A 19,522-nucleotide genomic window follows, 5' to 3' on the forward strand; every position below is an offset into this window, starting at 1 on the left:
TACAGGTTTACTAAAATCATGGCAACCATTTTTTGTTAAGGCTTGGCTCAGAGTCAGCTTCTGTGTATAATTTTTGTGTTTCCTTGTGTTTTCTTTCTTTTCTGTCCGACAAGCTCTGTGAAGCACTTTTTAGCATTTACAATGATGGAGTTACAATGAAGACTGAAGTACAGTGGTCTTGCATGGGGAATTCCTCTCATAAAGGGACATTAAAGGAAAATATCAAGTTAGATACCTTATCTCTGTAGAAATCTATCTTAATTTTCTGTGTGCCAATGTAAGACTTTGTTGCATAGAAAATTGCCCCCGAATGTCCCACTGCTGCCACTTGATTTAAATCACCTGCAGCAAGACTGAGGACATTACATAATCTCCAAGTCACCTTTCTCACCTGCTCTTTCAACTGCTCTTGCAACTTGCATCAGTGGCATTCCTTAAACTGCTTACCTCAGCACATTCTGCCTCCCGTTTGCCTCATCCTCTTCCTCTCGCTGAACGCAGTGAAGTACTATAAATCCCATGCAAGCGATCTTGCACACAACAGCGACAAGCGATACGATGGAGATGGCTGTCGCGTTCGCTCGTCGCCTACAAGTTGTACCCCATGCGAGCGATGACTTCGAGCGACGTCTCCCCAGTGTTGCTGGTATGAGGGCAGCAATATAGGCGCCGAAACTAGCGTGACGCGTGCTTTATTAACTTAAGTTGATGTGTTTTACTGTAAAAAGCAGCATAAAATATTTCTGAAAGTCTTGCAGTAGGTTCTTATCCTTGCACATATAAAAATTCAATCATTTGCTCGTTCCATGCGACAATCGGAAGTACTGGAGTTATGTACATACAGTTCCGGCTTCACGCTATTGGCTAGTAGTTCATAGCACTTCCGGGCGACGAGGGACGAATTCTAGATTTGCAGAACTGAGCCAACGCGCGACAAGACCGAGCGATCTGTTCATGCGACGGCCCGATTCGTCGCTCAAAGCCATTGCTCGTCGCGGTCGCACACAAAGTTGCTCCTTCTGGGTGGGGTTGTCAAAATAACACCTCTTCCTCTTCACTACCACTCTCTCTCTCTCTCTCTCTCTCTGCTGCTCACCCTTTGATTGTACGTATCTTGCAGCTTGCCAGCAATGCCAGCCACACAGAATGCTTGCATCACGAGAGATGTAGCATAGTTCATGCCAGATGGCAGCACTCCAATATTGTTTTTAATTAATTATTTTATTTCATTTTTTTTAATTTTTCGCGCTTACGAAACTTGTTCTCGCTACAAATGACGAATTCGTTATTGCAGAAGCCTAATTTTTCAATCTAGCTCGACCTAGTATTTTTCTTTAGTGTCCCTTTAAGAACACCTTTTATTATTTATTTAGACATGCATAACAAGAGTGAGGAGGCAAACAAACATTGAAAAAGTAGGAATGCAAAACGACAAGGTGAAACACGAAAATGAGTTATATGCATTATGACAGCGAAGCATCAATCAGTACATCTCTTATAAAACAAACAAAAGAAACCAAGTATGCAAACAGAAATGGAGAAAACTGCGAGTTGGGTGAGTTGGTGAGAGTTCATTTTTAAGGTGGTGCCGCAGAAAGAAACCCAGACACTAATAGACACGAAACACAGGTTCCATGTTTTGTCTGTTTTTTTCTGTAGTGCCATTTTCAAAATAAAAGGACATTACATTAACAATTGCCAATTTTCTCAATAAATGTGGTCGATGAAAAGAAGTAAGTGGCACTAGGTAAGGAGTTTCAAATGTAGACAGAACAAGAAAAGAAACTGTATTCGAAGATTTTGTGGGATAGAAAAGAGTGACAGTAAGGTCATAATGGGCAATGAGTAGATGAACGGTTAGCGAAAGTTATGTTCTTGCCTCCACAGTCACATGGGGGCATGGTTGGGCAAAGGGTGGGTAAGGTACAATGTATTCACTTTGGCATTTGCACATGTACCATGGGACTGAAGCACATTCTTAAGGCCAGAAAGAAAAGTCTTTCTGGGCAGGGACATATTCACTATGCTGCAAAACATAATGCAGAACACAAACAGCTAGGTAGTACATGCGTGTTACCGGAAATCCAAATCGCACAAAACTTCCACAATGGGAGAACATGAACAGTAATTTGCACTTAGTAAGAAATTTAACTGCATACATGCTTGCTTGCTTGCTTGTGCAATAGTGCCAGTAGCCTTGGCATCCATGGCAGGAGTGTTAAAGGTACATGAAAAAGTGCAAAGTTGATACAGGTTGTCAGCTCAATGTGAGAAGTACCATCAAAAAGCTCAAGAATAAAAAAGCAAGCAGACTGCAACAAGTATGACAAAAGGTTGCATTCACATAAGGCGCTTCACCTAACTAGTGAAAAATAGGAAACAAAATCAGAAACCTGATATAAAGACCCTTACATATGGCATATGGCATACATATAACTTGGCGTAGGACAAACCAAGATGTAAAAGATAAGCAGCGTGATATCATCAGCAATCTCGAAGATATAGTCAAAGCAGCGGAAGAATTCTATACTGACCTTTACAATACCCAGACGACTCTGGAGCGCTCTATTCAAAATAATAATGAACAGTATACAGGAACTCCTCGTATAACTAAAGATGAGGTCAGAAAAGCCTTGCAAGGCTTTAAACGGGGAGAAGCGGCAGGAGAGGATGGAATAACAGTCTATTTAATCAAAGATGGAGGAGACACAATGCTAGGAAAACTGGCGGCTCTCTATACGAAGTGTCTATCGATTGCAAGGGTCCCACAAAACTGCAGAATGCAAACATTATACTAATCCACAAAAAGGGCGATGTTAAATAACTAAAAAATTACAGGCCCATTAGCTTGCTCCCAGTATTATATAAAATATTTACCAAAATATTCCAATATCTCCAATAGAATAAGGACAACATTGGAATTTAGTCAACCAAGGGAACAGACTGGCTTCAGGAAAGGTTACTCTACAATGGATCACATCCATGTCATTAACCAGGTTATCAAGAAATCCGCAGAGTACAATAAACCTCTCTATATGGCTTTCATAGATTACGAAAAAGTATTTGATTCAGTAGAGATACCAGCAGTCATAGAGGCATTGCGTAATGAAGGAGTACAGACCGCTTACGTAAATACCTTAGCAAAATATCTACAGAGATTCCACAGCCACCCTTATTCTACACAAGAAAAGTAGGAAGATACCTATAAAGAAAGGAGTCAGACAAGGAGACACAATCTCTCCAATTGTATTCACTGCGTGCTTAGAAGTAGTATTCAAGCTATTAAACTGGGAAGGCTTAGAAGTAAAGATCGACGGCGAATACCTCAACAACCTTCGGTTTGCCGATGACATTGTTCTATTCAGCAACAATGCAGACGAGTTACAAATGATTGAGAACCTTAACAGGGAAAGTGTAAGAGTGGGACTGAAGATTAATATGCAGAAGACAAAAATAATGATAAATAAGCTGGCAAGGGAACAAGAGTTCAAGATCGCAAGTCAGCCTCTAGAGTCTGTGGAGGAGTACGTTTACCTGGGTAAACTAATCACAGGGAAGCCGGACCGTGAGAAGGAAATTCACAGAAGAATAAAAATGGGTTGGATCGCGTACGGCAGACATAGTGAGCTCCTGAATGGGAGCTTACTGTTATCATTGAAAAGGCAGGTGTACAATCAGTGCATTTTACCGGTGCTGACATACGCGCAGACTTGGCAGCAGACAAAGAAGCTTGAGAACAAGTTAAGGCCCGTGCAAAGAGTGATGGAGCGAAGAATGCTAGGCATAACTTTAAGAGGCGGAAAGAGAGCAGTTTGGATCAGAGAGCAAACGGGCATAGACGATATTGTAATAGACATTAAGAAAAAAAAAATGACGCTGGGCAGGTGATGTAATGTGCAGACTGGATAACCATTGGACCATTAGGGTAACAGAATGGGTACCAAGAGAAGGGAAGCGCAGTAGAGGACGGCAGAAGACTAGATGGAGTGATGCAGTTAGGAAATTTGCAGGTGCTATTTGGAGTCAGTTGGTGCAGCACGAGGGTAATTAGAGATCGCAGGGAAAGGCCTTCGTCCTGCAGGGGACATGAATAGGCTAATGATTATAATACTGATGATGATGATGATAGTGTTTAATTGAAATGTTTCAGCAAAGCCTTGTTTAATGTAGATTCCAACAAGTGTGTTCGATCTGCCATCTTTTTTCTTCTACCCTACAGCAACATGTAAGATGTCTCCATTTTCCTTGTTTATTCTAGCCTTCCACAGTCACTAAGAAGCCAGGCAAGCCTTCTGCCCTCCCCTGAGGAGCCTCAGGCTTCGTCTGACTCGCAGTCCATCACAGCCCTTGTTGAAAGCACACCAGAGAAGGCATGTGCTGCTCTGAACGTCACCGTAACACTGTCTTCGGAGGACAAGCCTGCAGCAGCCCTCGGAGAGACATTCACCGTGCCTTCCACCGATCACCTTGAGGCCAGTGTCACAAAAACACCATCTGCAGCAAACTGCACGTTTTTAAGGACCAGTGGCCCTCCAAGGTCGAGCGGGTATGATAGCATCTATGTACTTTCATTGGCATGCTCACTTGCCTCTATAATGTTACACAAGTGAGCTATTTGGAGCCACATGTGTAGTTTCACACATTTGTAAACTTTGTAGACATGTTCGTAGACCAAAATAAATACAGTAAAACTCAGTCGTAAAATCCGGGAAAAAATTCGAGATAAGTGGAGTTTCGAGTTAAGCAAAATGACGAAAATTTGCTGCGATTGAAGTCTGTGTGGCCCATCTGCAACGCCAGAGCGTCTGCCTTCTCCATCATCATTTGTGTTGTCACGAGGAGGTTGGCTGCGCTGACATTCTGGAGCCACAACATGAGTGCTGCTTCGACGTCCGGGAAATTCGAGAGCCGAATCCGCTTCCGCTTGCTGGAAAAGCTTTGCTCGAAGCCATCCAAGACCTTCTGCCGATTTTTTAGATCTTTTAGTGCGCTCGAAAGCGTTGAGGAGGGGATGCTGAATTCTTTGGCTATGCTTGTTTTGGACCTTCCTGCTTTCTCCACTTCCTTCCTTGATTAATGAATCTTTTTTCTCCAGCATCAGAGATTTACACTGCTTGGGGCGGGACATCGTCGTCGTCCGTTAACTACACCACACACATGCACACAACAAAATAATCGCAGTCAATGCGTCATGCGCATAGCGCAGCGAAACAGAGATTTAACGGAAACGTACCCGCACAATCACCTAAGAGCACTCGCACATGCGAAATGCGGTGGACTGGAACCCGCTGGAGCAACTACCCGATAAAACCCATGAGCCCCAGCGCGCAAGCGGCACACACCACGTGATTGCTTCCAAGGTTACTTGACGCGGTTGACAGAAAATGGCTGCGTCCGCAGGAATTTTGTATTCGCCCTTAGATTGTGACCGTGTTCGGCACTTAGTAGGAACCAAGCGCTCGCTCGGAGCCTGTATCACCTTTCAGTAAAGGCATTTGCCTTCAGCCGTCCCGGTCAAAATTTCGAGATATCCGTATTACACCCGAAAAATGCTTCAAGATCAGCGGGAGCAAATGCATAACACCTATGGGTGGGGAAGGCGCGGTGTGGAAAACTTTCGGTTTAACCGATATTTTGAAATATGCGAGTTCGAGTTAAGGAGGGTTTACTGTATACCTGAGAAAATACAGTGGAACCCGGATATATCGAGCTCGAAGGGTATTGCGAAATAGCTCGATATGTCAATAATTCGATATATAAAATTGAAAATTTGATACAAAGTTCAAGGGGATTTTACAGCTGTTTGTTATACACAATAATTTTTTATATCAGGGTTCGATATACCCGGGTTCGACTGTATACAATTAAACCTCAATATAACAAACTTCAATATGACAAAATTCTTGATATAACAAGGAATTTAGCATTTTATACCTTGTCTACAGAAAACTATGTATATTGAACCTCAATATAAGGAAGTCTTCCTTCTTTTGCACTTCTTTCTGCAGTCGTAGTAGCTTCGCCTATGGAGAAATGTAGCCTCTGTACTCGTGGGGATGCCACACAGTCCCACTTTCTGGATGGTGTTGTTTATGCGCGTTTGCACTTTGAAATAGTTCAGGTGTCCGCCTCAAGTGAGACTGCTGCGGTGTCTACGGCAAGGAGTGTGAAAACAAACACACAAGAAACATTGCGCTTTCGAAGCAACATGGAGCTTCCTCAGTGTCAGCGTCTGCTTTGGAATGGAGGACAGGCTTTGCCTCTGCAGAGGATGCCCACGCGCTCCCTGTTCAGCAGCGTTCCCCGCTTGGCGGTGGTCGTGCCCTCCGGTGGGATCATGGGCATGTCCAGACCTCCTGTTGCATGCAGGAGATGCTAGGTTGCATATTGTGACCGAACAGTGCAGCCAAGCTGTCTCTTTCTCTCTCTCTCTCTCTAGCGTCTGCATTGCCTGCGTCACTCGGGGTGCTTCGGTGGTGCATGGTGGCAGAATCTATGGAAAATAGCAACAGCATAGGCTGAGAGCCCACGGCATTTTCTTGGATAGCTCAAACGACGACAACTTAAGAATTGATGGGTTGATGGGCGGAGTGGTTAATGTTGTGGATTTCACTATAATGGCCTCTCGGAATAACGGAACGATTTTTGGCGGTCCCGCACGATTCGTTATATTGAGATTTGACGGGAAATGTCACTCTTAAACTAATCTTTCATGGCGACATGGCTCACGGTAAATGCAAGACTGAGCAGGTACTGCTGTTCGAAGATAATATTTGACGCCAACTTCGAGCACTGGGTATATGCCACTCTATCTGTGGTGATCTTCAATGAACCTCTTTAATGCCAACTTGGGTTACTGGGTATGTGCCAATAGGCATGTGGCACTCTTCAATGAGCATCTTTGACACCAACTTACCCGCCGCGGTTGCTCAGTGGCTATGGTGTTAGGCTGCTGAGCACGAGGTCGCGGGATCGAATCTTGGCCACGGCGGCCGCATTTCGATGGGGGCGAAATGCGAAAACACCCGTGTGCTTAGATTTAGGTGCACGTTAAAGAACCCCAGGTGGTCGAAATTTCCGGAGTCCTCCACTACGGCGTGCCTCATAATCAGAAAGTGGTTTTGGCACGTAAAACCCCATATATTATATATAAGAAATACCAGAAGTTTAACACATCCTTACGGGTGAGCAGTGGCGTAGCTAGGTCACGTGGCACCCGGGGCCCTTAGGTCTTCTGTCACGCCCCCTCCCCCCCCCACTGGGTGTAGCCGGCGGAAAGAGGGGTGTCTTCAGACGTATATGACACCCCCCCTCCCTCATCGGCACCTTGCACCCGGGGCCCACGGCCCCCCGGCCCCCCCTGTTGCTACGCCACTGCGGGTGAGCAGTGCGCTCCAAGGCAAAAAGTAAAGGAACGTTTTTGACACCAACTTGCATTACTGGGGATGTGCCACTCTGCAATGACCAAAAATATTCCTTAAATTTCTCCCATGCTGAGCGGAATTGAACTCGTATCTCAAGGACAACAGCTCTATGCATTAGCAGGCTGCGCCACAAATGCACTGGGTATGTGCCATTCTTCAATGAACCTCTCACGAACCTGAGTCACTCAGTATGTGCCACTGGCAGTGATGGTACCGATGCGTCAATTGCACCGAACTGCACCGACAGGCGAACCCATCTACATCCTGCTACATTTCAGCAAAGCACGAGAAATCTGCAGCTATGTTGTACCTATGGAGTGGCTCAAACTTTCGTAAACAAAACTAAGCCTTCAAGAGCCATTTCTTCGCACATCGAAAGCGGCATGAGGTAGACCAACGGCTGTGTTAACTCCATGGCGGGCCGTTGTTTCTTCAGTGGGCTGGTGTCTATTTTCAATAACTTCCTCCCCGCAGCATGCGGGTACTTGGACAACAGTACAGCATCTGCTTTCGAGCAGCAACAAGCGATTGCGATAGTGCCGAGCCAGACCCAGCACTTCTCTCCTGTATGACAAGTGTAAACCGGATGACCAATGTTTCGGACACTGTATGTTTCACTTGATTTATTTAACATATCATGCACAGTGTCACAGAAATAGTGGCCATGAACATAGTTGCCACCATTCAATTGGTCGTCTATCCCCCGCTTTCGTTGGCGAGGTGATTTCACAGCTTTAAGAATGCCGTACGCTTGGCTACTAGGATTTTGGTCGACTCAGCACCAAACAATAACTTGCACTGCAGGATCCTGAAAAGGCAGGGCTGGTTAGGCCTACATGCATCGCATAGCCATGACAAACATTTACTACAAGTAGGCGCTTGTGGCAATGGGGTCGTCAATAGCTTCAGACTGGTAAACCGCCTTGGTGATTGGTCATGAGATCAGGGACTAGACTAGCAGCCAGAAGCCAAGATTGGGTCTGTGGGCTACATGCTGGCAACTACCGTGAATGTTTTTCGTTTGTTTTGTACGCTTAATGGGCGGACAGCAAAATCTCACGTGTAGGCAGAAAGCTACAAACTTAATTCGCGCTAAGAGCCTAATCTGACAGCGTTCGCGACTACATTTGAACTTTGCGACTATAGGCGATGCACATGAAGCTGCACGACAAGCGAAAGCAAAACACCTCCACAGTCCCGACCATCTTGACCAATGCGGAGCACGGATGAAAGACGGTGGTAGTGAAGAGAGCTTGTGGAGGAAAGGCGAGGAGGAGGGTGCAGTGTAACCATTAGGCGGAACGTGGAGGAGGAGGGTACGGAGATTTAGGACGCGTGCGACCTAAATCTGCACACGACCCAAGATTTAGGACGCGTGCAGTGCAACCCATGCAAATCGTAGCAAACCACACTGATGAATTGTTCTCTGCAGAATCTGCACCGCACATTTTGGCAGTCATAAACTGATGTGCCCTGCACTAGTATTGCACATTGCTCCTTCAATGAACACAGCATTCTGCATGCACCTTGTAAAGTTATGTTCCTGTGTTTTGCACCAGGCAAGATAAGCTTTCATTTGTTTCTCACTTACAAGGTCCTTTGAAGATATACACATAATGCAACCAGATATATATTACAGTGAAGGGAAAGAAGGTGACATGAACTAGAGGAAGACCAAGACTGGCCGTTGCCTGAACGCCATACACACCAGTTGTAAATATTCATTATTTTACACTCGGGGGGGGGGGTCTGCTTTCTTTCTGCAACAATATCAAATAATGAAACTAAGCAGTCTTCTTCCTCTTCTTTCCTTATTCTTGGGAAACAGACTCCACGGAACCTTTATGTTTTGCTTAGCACTTTAGATATGAGAAAGTGTTGTGTATTTGACTCAATATTCAAAAATCACTTTTACAAATCGGAAATTATGCTACTAATGTAATTTTCAAATTCATGACATGTGCGACTATGGTGTTACGCTGCTAAGCACGAGGTTGCGGGATCAGATCCTGGCCACGGCGGCTGCATTTCGATGGGGGCGAAATGCAAAAACCCCCTTGCCAGGTGCATTGAGGGCATGTTAAAAAGCCCCTAGTGGACAAAATTATTCCAGAGTCCCCACTACGTTGTGCCTCATGATCAAGTCATGGTTTTCGCACGTAAAACCCCAAAATTTAATTCAGTTTATGGCGTGTGGTATGGCTGTTGCACTGAGCTTGCAGAGTATTTCTCCTGCATTAATTTTTCCAACTTCTGCTTATAGGTCCACTTATGTCCATAATTACTCCTGCAGAATTTTGTGATGGTTTTTGCTCATTTTAGATAGCGTTTGAGCATCGCATGGGAGTTTTGCTTTATCTTCTGTACATGTGAATGCTTTCACCTCCAGGTATGATATCACACCGCACAGGAGCGAGCTTCCTCCAGAGCCCAACAAGGACAAAGACAACTATGACATCAGCGACCTTAACTCTGGCGATGAAGGTGATGATTATAAGAAGCCACGCAAAGAAGTTCCTGCCTGGGCTAAAGGTGAGACTGTTCCCTATCTGAAACTGGCCTCTTTGTATGCTTGAAAATTCGGCACCATCCGCCCCCCTCTTCCTTGTTTCCTCTTCCAAGATATTCAACACCATTTTGTTGTAAATTCTTTTGTTAACATTGTCAATAATGGTACATATAAAAGGGGACATAAAGCACTTTTGGGGAAATTTTGTGTAAAGGTCAGTTCATTTTACGACTGTCCACCGAAATTCACACTTGCACTCAGTTTCTTGACAATTCCGGCCAAGTGGATGTCATATTTCTAGATTTTCAGAAATCTTTTGAGTTCCACACAGTAAACTTCTCCAAAAACTTGAAACTATTGGTCTTCGTTCTTTCATTGTTAACTGGGCTTCTGCTTATCTATTTAACCGATTTCAGTATGTCAGTACCGATGGTCACTGTTCTAGCAAACTTTCAGTCACTTCTGGTGTTCCGCAAGATGTTTTCCTTGGACCACTACTGTTCCTTATCTACATTAATGATATTAGACATCACCACTCATCCTGTTCAAATTAGGTTGTTTGCCGACGATTGTGTTTCGTTTCATAAAATTAATGTTCCAAGTGACCTGGTGTAACTTAATTCTAACCTGCGTAATATTAGTGAATGGTGTACTAAATGGGGGATGAAACTACATAAATGCTGACAAGACAGTATTCATGCTGATCACTAACAAAAGAAGCAGTCATTCCTTTTCATATAATCTTCCCGCTCACCATCTTTCAGAGGTCAAAGAATATAAATACCTTGGAGTAACACTAAAAATTACTGTTAATGCACTTGAAAGAGTTCAGTGGAAAGCTGTTCGGTTTATATTTTTTCAAGTGTTGTTCCACTGACTGCCCATCTACTCTAATGGTTCAACATGACATAAAGTCGTTTGAAGCTCTGCGCAGAATACAAAGGTTAAAATTCCTCTCTTTACTAAAAAAATATGAAATTGTCAATGGCTCCTGATTTGTATCTTATACCGATAATGTCCAGGTCAACACGAAACAGGCACACTGAAACGCTAACACCTTACTTTGCCAGAACAAACATTTTCAAATTTTCTTTTTCCCCGCATACTATAACCAAGTGGAATCAACTGCCATTATCTTCACTCATTGACACTGATGCCTTAGAACAGGCCATTCTGCAAATTGATGTTCATATCTTGCCTTGTACTTTTTGATATTGTACTCATGGTGCTCCTCCCGCCAGGGCCCTTCACTGGGCCTGCAGTATGTTCTAAATAAACAAAATAAATAGAAATTTTTCAGGCTGCCTTTCAAACTTAAAGAACTTGAGCAATGCTACAAGGCAAACAGAACAAGTATTTAATTTTCAGCAGTTTCGACTGGTGGACCAATCTTCATTAGGGTTTACAACAAAATGGCAGTTCGGCACTGATAGTGAAGACACCAGCCTGCATTAGGCATCGCAACTTAAATATGAGGAGCAGCTGCTGTTGGGTCAATCAAAGCTCGCAGAATTAGAAGCACTGGAACTGGTAAAACACGAGGGAAAGAAGAATGTCAGCATCTAAGAAAAACAAAGAAAGAAATGCGAGCGTGACGATGTCCCAATGGCCATCAGAAGTGATTCTCAAAGTCATAATCTTGAATCCGAACCAAAAGATTGTCCTGAAGTAACCAGCAAAAATAAGCATGAGACAATGGGCAATACCTCAAATGTCATCAACTTGATGAGAGCCCATTGCCCAGTGCACAACTAAATCGAGTTTCGAAAGGTCTAACTTTTTTGTCCGGCATCCAGAAGGATGAACGAGTTTGAATTGTTCCAAGAGCTGGATGATTTCACGAGAAATTTACGCCTAAGGGAGTACTTCTGGGATCGTACAACTGCAGAGGGGAGTCGGGATCAGCTACCTGGACTCTCCGATAAATCGTGGACACCTGGCGAGGCACGCGATAAATATCTGGACATGTACATTTGTGCGGTTCAAGAAGACATTGTAAAAGAGTGCGAGAGGCATCGTCCTGTCTGCTGTAACCTCTCAAAAGAGGAAGAGGGAGCGCTGCGAACCTTGCGTGACAATCAAACGATTGTCATTAAGCCAGCGGACATAGGTGGCGCAGTAGTGGTAGTTGACTGGAGTGTTTACATAGCCGAAGGTTTCCGTCAACTGGGCAACTCCTAATTTTTATACTGAACTCCCAAGCAATCCTACTGAGAAATTTGAAAAAAAAATAAAGGGCGTCCTCACCATTCTGCTCAAAGCAGGGAAGATAACCAATGTGACATTAAAAGCCTTGATACCGAGAAACTCTGGCCCCGGCCGTTTCTGCTTACTACCCAAAATTCACAAAATAAACAATCCCGGCCAGCCTATCGTTTCCAGCAATAGAACAGTGACTGAGAAAAATACCCAGCTTCATTGGCATTCTCATTAAGGACATTCTAACTTCATTCCCCTAGTACATTAAAGACACAAATCACTTCGTTCGGGAGGCATCAAACCTGGCTGTACAGGCAGGGGCTACAGGCAGGGGCAGGGGTTACTTGGTCACTATGGATGTCGCATCTTTGTACACCAACATACCCCACGCTGAGGGCATAACTTCCACAGTTTCAGCTTACGCTGGCTCCAGCCAACCTAGCCAATTAAAGAAAGATACAGTTCAGACTCTTCTAAATTTAGTGCTTAAATATAATCACTTCTTGTTCGAGAACAAGCATTATCTGCAAATCAGTGGAACTGCCATTGGAACGAAGATAGCGCCATATTATGCAAACCTCTTTATGGCATCGTTTGAAATCCCCTTCCTCGCAAATTCGGCCATAAAACCAATATTTTACAAGCGATCCTAGATGACGTTTTCTCTGCTGGGCCGACAGTGAACAAAGTCTCTTGCACTTCATTTCCATTTTCTATTCTCTGCACCCGTCAATTTCCTTTACGCACAACTTTTCCCAAGATGGTATTCACTTCCTTGATGTCACTTTGTCACTGAGTGGCGCTTGCATTTCCACGTCCCTATGCAAGAAGCCAACAGATCGTCAGCAATATCTGCATTTCTACAGTAGCCACCCCCATCACTGCAAAACAAGCATCCCCTGCTCAGATACAGAAGAATCTGTTCCGAATCTGCGCAATTTGAGAGACACGCGGAGGAACTAAGATCCGCTCTTGTACGAAAAAAATATCCTCCACAAGTAGTAGACAATGCCATTGAACACGCCTGCAGCTTAGGTCGAGCACATATGATGGGAGAAAGGGCGAGCAATACCAATACCCAATCAGATCCGAAGTTGGTCCTCACATACACTACCGGTGCTCCACGGGTCAATGCTATTATCAACTGCTATTTTAACATCATGAAACAGAGCATCCGACTCGTTACTATCTTCAAGCAGCCGCCTCATTTGGTATATACAAGAAACAAAAATTTAAGGTATTTGTTAGTCAAGGCGAGGGACCGTGTCAGAAACCACGTGCTTGCAAGGTATGTCGTCACATGGCAACAACCGACACAGCTGAGGCATCGAACTCGTCCTTTGTATATAAAATTAACAAAAATCTTAACTGTAATTTCAGTAACGTCGTGTACAAAATTCGGTGCTAGAAGCAGGAATACATCGGACAAACGGAGCCCTTGTTGCCTGCGGTTCAACAATCGCTGCGCGCATGTGAATAGTCTCCCGAATTTACCCTTGTCCAGGCATGTTCGACTGCGAGGTCACTCCTTTGAATGTGTGAGCATTGTGCTCTTGCAGTTTGGTTTCCAACACACTCGTGCACGCGAGCAGGGAGAATCTTTTTTCATCCATAAATTGCAAAAGAAATAATGCAAATAGCTTGTTTTTGTATTTGTAGTGGGCCAAATCTGAAGAGTCTAAATCTGTTTGAAGGTCAGGCATTAGATGGTCAAGGTTGATGTGGGAAAAGAAATTGTGGCATCATCTGCATATAATGTGCACTGCGAAGAAGCTAAACACTGGGGGAGGTCATTAATGAAGTTTAAGAAGAGAATCAGGCCCAGAATAGAGCCTTGAGGAACACCACCTTTTACAGTAATTGGATCCGAGCTTACGCCATTATTAGAAATGCGTTGTTTCCTATTGTTCAGAAAGCTCCGTAAAAGGTTTGAGGCTGGTCCAGTTATGCCATAATGCTCCAGTTTTATAAGATGCAAGTTGTGGTCAATAAAATCAAAATTCATCGCCAAGTCAATGAAAATTGTTCCGGCATAAATTCCAGTATCAATACATTTTTTTAATTACGTCAGTGAAGTTTGCAATAGCTATATTCGTAGAAAGCCCCTCGTGGAAACCAAGCTAATTAGTGGGAATATCAAGCTTTGTAAAATATTTACTGAGACGGATTTCAGTTAGTTTTTCTAAAGCCTTATCTAGGAAAAGAAGCATGGAAATTGGCCTGTAATGTTTCAGAAGCTTACAGTCACCTTTTCTAAATGCAGGCGCTACCTCTGCCTTTTTAATCTGTTGAGAAAGCACCCCAATCTTAAATACCAAGGTAAATATGTGAGAAAGCACAAGAGCAGCCAAAGGACTAATTAATTTGATGACAGCACTTATCTAAACCCATGCCCTTGCAAGGCACGCAAACTGGTAATAACAGATTGCACTTCTTAAATAAATGACGGTAACGGGGAATTGCACAACAAGAGTAAGTAGAGAGAGATATCAGAGAAAGACAAGACGTGTTAAAAAAAAGTTTGTGATACCTGGAGCACTGTTAATACATAAGCCATCCTGAACAATCGGAGTCACTTGCTTAAGAAGCTGATTAACCAGTTTCCATTTTCTTTGAGTCATTTGCACAATCCTGAAGCAGCCGACTGTAATAGTGCCGCTTAGCTGCTTTGAGAAGACAGAATATTACAGCAGAATACTTTTCATAGTGCGATTTTAGTTTGCTGTTAAATGGCTGTCTTTTAGTTTTTTCATATGTTATCTTTCTTCTGTAAAGAAGAAACATTTAGTAGTGCAAGGGGCGTGGGGAGCCCCATATCATCTCTTGGATGATATACTTCTTGTACAGCTGTGTATCGTATCAGTAATGGCAAAATAAAATTGAGACAGTGCTGCCTCGGGATCTGCGAAATTTTAAAAATGTGACCAGTCGGTGTTCAAAATAACCTGGGCAAATTCATTGCTATCAAAGGATGTACAAAGTGAGGCAGAGGGACATGAGCTACAGAATTACTAAGGTAAAAAAACAGTGCTGGGTGATCGCTGATGTAGCAATCAAGTGCACCACAATAGATAGGTTCATCGAAATTTGAGAGTATGTGATCAAGTAACAAAATCGTATCATTAATGCAATGAGTAGGCACTTTTATCAAAGACTGTAAACCAAACTAGAGAAACAGCTGATGTAATTGGTACAGACGTAGTTAGAAGTGTCAAGTAGGTTAATATTAATATCGCCCATTATAAAAATATTCTTGTTCTTGAAAGGTAATTTATGAAGTACATCAACAAAAGCATTACAAAAATCAGCAGTGTCAGAAGACGGAGAATGGTAAATGGAGGCAAATACGAATTTCTTTTTTTAATACAGTGAAGCTTCGTTAAACCTTAGTTGGCCAGAGCTCAGAAAAGGTACGTACTAAACGATAGTACTGCTTTGTAAAGTACATGGGAAAATTACAGGACGTGCCAACTCCTCCACTGTTTATGAAACATTCCATGTTCAGGTTGGATCAGTCATACTATTTTAAGTTATTCCAAGTAATTCAACAAAATAAACTATATGAAGAAAGTTTATCGAAAGACCATATTACTCTTTACGAGAACAAAGGAAACAAGAGCCTAAAACAAGAACTAATTATGGAAAACAAAGTGCTGCATACCAGATGCATCATATTCTGAATGTACTTGCAGATAGACTGAACATAGTGTGAACATAGACTGAACAGCAGTGGTGCTAATAGTAGTGCCTTTAAAAAACAGCAGACCTTAAGCAAAGAACGCTCGGACTCTGGCACGGCGCCGAAATGATGCTGATTCCAAGCGCCCTCTGCATTTGCACTTGGAGGCCGTTCCAATCTCTGAGGCTCATCGTTGTGCCGGGCTGACGTACTGCCGTGATTTTGCAACAAAACCTGGAAATACCACATGTTAACAGATACGTACAGAATAAGCTGGTATGGTTTATGCGGATACAAAAGGTATTATCTTCAGTGGCTGCTGAGTCAGTAATTTGAGTTCATTTTAAAATGAAACTACTGTTTAAGCGGGTACGGTTTAACGAGGTTTTACTGTAATGCTGAATGGCTGAAGTTCAGTCCAAATGAATTCGCATTTCACAAGACCGATTTCAACATCTGTATTGCCCAGCCTTAGACATCCCGCAACGACACCAGATACCGAACACTATCCGGACCAAGATCATTATTCCCCCACTTCAGAAAAACGTGAGCACTGAAAACAGCGGTAGATGTAAAGCTAGGGCAGCGGCACTCTGGCAATGCTACAAAAACCAACCTGCCATATACATGGATGCTGCTCGCACCAGTGATGGTCGACACACCATAGCCGTCACTACTGGTGACGGACACACCATCAGCTGTGCGACGGTTAAGACATCTTCCATTGTGGAGGTGGAAGAGACCGCTATCGCCATGGGCACTTCCATCCCGGGCACCTAGATTATAATATCCGACTCGAAAACAATGATTTGTAACCACCCCTCAGGTTTTACTTCCCCTCAAGCATTCAGAATCGTCAACAAAGAACTCGATCAATTGAAGTTAGTGTGGGTACCCACTCATGCGGGCAACCCTAGTAATGAGGCCACCCACCTAGTCGCCCGAGCAGCAAGTAACCGGGAGGTGGGCTTGCCCGACGAGGTTGATCGACATGAAGGTATCCACACCTTTAACAAAATGACCGTTCATTACCGCAAATCGAGGTGAATATATCCATCCCCGCACGAGACACTGACAAGAATACAGGCCACTAACCTCAGGAGAGTACAGACTAGGTCTGCACTTAGTCCAAAAAGACTAGCTGCAATGACCGGTGGTGAATATCCACTAAACTGCAAACATTGTAACTTCCCCCTGGCGGACCAAGATTACATCTTGTGGGGATGCCAAAAGAACCCTCCTCCGAGAGAACTCTTTAGGCGAACTCTTTCACACGAAGAGTGGGAGATGAAGAACACTAACAACCCGGGAGACCAGATACGGTTGGTGGAATGTTCTGATAGCGTCGCGGCGAAGCAGACGCCACGCTAGCCTACACCGCTGGGAAAGAAAACTCCACTCAACCTTGACAATAAAAGTTTTCTCTCTCTCTATCTCTCTCTTGATACGAAGATTGCAAAGCCTCCATGAGCGTTGCTGTTACGGTGAGCAAATTCACCATGGTAATTTCAGAAATTGCATAAATTTCTTTCACCAGAAGGGCAGTTGCAGAAAAACACAAAACGGAAAAATTATGCTAAGGTGATGAAGTGTGTGAATATGACCATGATTATTTTTAAGACTGGGGACATTAAATTGAATGGCAGAAAAATGGTCATATTTAGGCGAGGCATTAGCGAGTTGGTGCATCATATTCTTATCTTGCTTTAGCTCAACTTAGTTCGAGTATGAAGGAAAAGGACAGGATGAGTGCATCCTGTCACCTCTCCTTTTTCCTTCATGCTCGCACTGAGTTGCACTAAAGCCCGGAATACATGGAGCGAATAACCGGCGTCCCAGCGGCGAACTTCGTCGGGCGGCGAACGCCGGACGGCCGGCATCCAAAAATTTGACGGCCGCCGCCGACCTGCCTGTCCAAATATTTTCGTCGGGCCGCCGGAAGCGTCGAGCGCGCAGCGGCGGACGACAGCCAATCGGGAGGCGCCAGTTCCGGTCGCTAGGCATGCTGGTCTTTCGCGCGCGGGTTTTTTCTCGCCTTCCGCAACCACGTTGCTGCCTGCGCTAGTGTTGATGTCTGCTCCGAACAAGAGATGAACTCGCAGGAATGCGGAGAGGCGGTAGAAGTGGCGCCTAGGCCCTATTTGACAACACTCGCACTCGCTTTCAGCAGGCTTCGACGAACAACGGCAACAACACTGCACAATGTTGGCTGATAAAACAATGAACGCGCCGTCCGTGCATTGCATTACGCAAAAGAAAGTTAAAACGCAATAAAATATTGGATTATTTCGTGTTACTGTTTATACGCATTTTTTTCAGTTATAAAAGCGGTATATGCCACCTTAAAACGTGCTTATATCCGTTTCATCGTTCAGCAAGTCTGATAACACTGGCGCCAACACGGCGAACCCGCGGCGGCGTCCGCTCGCTGTTCGCCTCATGTATTGCTATGCAGCGCATCTTCCACGTCGTGCCGCCGCGTCCCTGTTCGCCGCGCCGCTTTCGCCGTGACAATTCGCTCCATGTAGCCCGCGCTTAAATCAAGACAGTAAAGCATTAGCAATTTGTCTCGGTAAAAGCATGTCCATGACCAATATGGTAGTTATTACATCAGCCTTATCTCAACGTTCACACATCGAAAATATTTAGATGAGATTCGGAATCAACCCAAAAGACACATCTTGTCATTATTTTCCTAGCCTTTGACACATTTGTCTGTCCAGACAGACATCCATTCTTTCTGATTATTTAGCGAGCACGCCTTGGAAAGCAGGTTTTTGTTCTTGGGTGTTAGGTGGTCATTAGTAAAAATGTATTTTCACTAGAACCAGAGAACCCAAGAGAAGAGGTTGCAAGGCGAGCCTTAGAAACAAAAGCAGCTTGCTTTTGCATTGAACAAAATTCAAGTGTTCTTTGGACATGCTACCTGAGTAGGGACTCAATGAACAGTATCAAAATCAGTTACAGACACGGGGTGGTCTTTTTTTAAGTTTCTTCTTTGGAAAATTGTTAACTGAGACATGTATGTATCATTTCATTGCTTAGTTTGAGATGGATATATCAAGATTGGTGGCACTCCCACAATTTCTGCTAAGTGGGTATGACTTGGTTATTACTTGGCTTCAAATGTGTAACTACAATATATATGCCACAGAGGGAATGAGTGAAAGTTGAAGCATTTTGATAGGCCATGTGGGTTATGTTTAGTCTAGCCTTTGCATAGGCTTTTTATCTGCATCCCTTGACATCCCTTTGGTGCTCAATAAATCTGATGTGATTTGAATTACATTATTTGCCACAGGCGATTTCTGAACAGTTGGTTTTATATATTACAGATAAATGTTATGACTGACTTTTATTGCAATTAACTTATCTTCTGCTCCCTGATCACATGTATATTTGGTACGTTATAGCCATAGACTTCTTTCTTTTCATTATAGTGTGTGCTTCTCTTTAATTCCTCTTTCCCTTAAATCAAGACATTGGAGTCACTGGACAAGTGAAGGTGAAAAGGCAGAGACATTCCATAGTCTGTAGAGGCTTCTTGGTCAGTTAGTATGTCCAAGGAACCTGTATAGAATCTGAAACTGTTTTTTCACCTTCGCTTGGTCAGCAACTGCTACCTCTTCGTTCATCACGTCTCCCAACCAGACGAAAATTTTCGTCAAACTTCGTACTACATCTTCTTTTCCTTTTGAATTAATTTTCCCT

The 19,522-nt window shown here is 43.7% G+C and overlaps 1 protein-coding gene across 1 annotated transcript in view; it reads left to right on the forward strand.

The window, feature by feature from the left end:
• LOC139051381 (inner centromere protein B-like) overlaps positions 1 to 19,522 on the forward strand; it is a 65,485-nt gene that overhangs the window by 42,925 nt on the left and 3,038 nt on the right. The window contains exons 12-13 of the mRNA XM_070528399.1: positions 4,259 to 4,546; positions 9,814 to 9,956. Of these exons, the coding sequence (XP_070384500.1) occupies positions 4,259 to 4,546; positions 9,814 to 9,956 (431 nt within the window). The remainder of the gene's footprint in view (positions 1 to 4,258; positions 4,547 to 9,813; positions 9,957 to 19,522) is intronic.

The sequence above is a fragment of the Dermacentor albipictus genome, unplaced genomic scaffold, assembly GCF_038994185.2.
Source record: "Dermacentor albipictus isolate Rhodes 1998 colony unplaced genomic scaffold, USDA_Dalb.pri_finalv2 scaffold_11, whole genome shotgun sequence".
NCBI lineage: Eukaryota > Metazoa > Arthropoda > Arachnida > Ixodida > Ixodidae > Dermacentor > Dermacentor albipictus.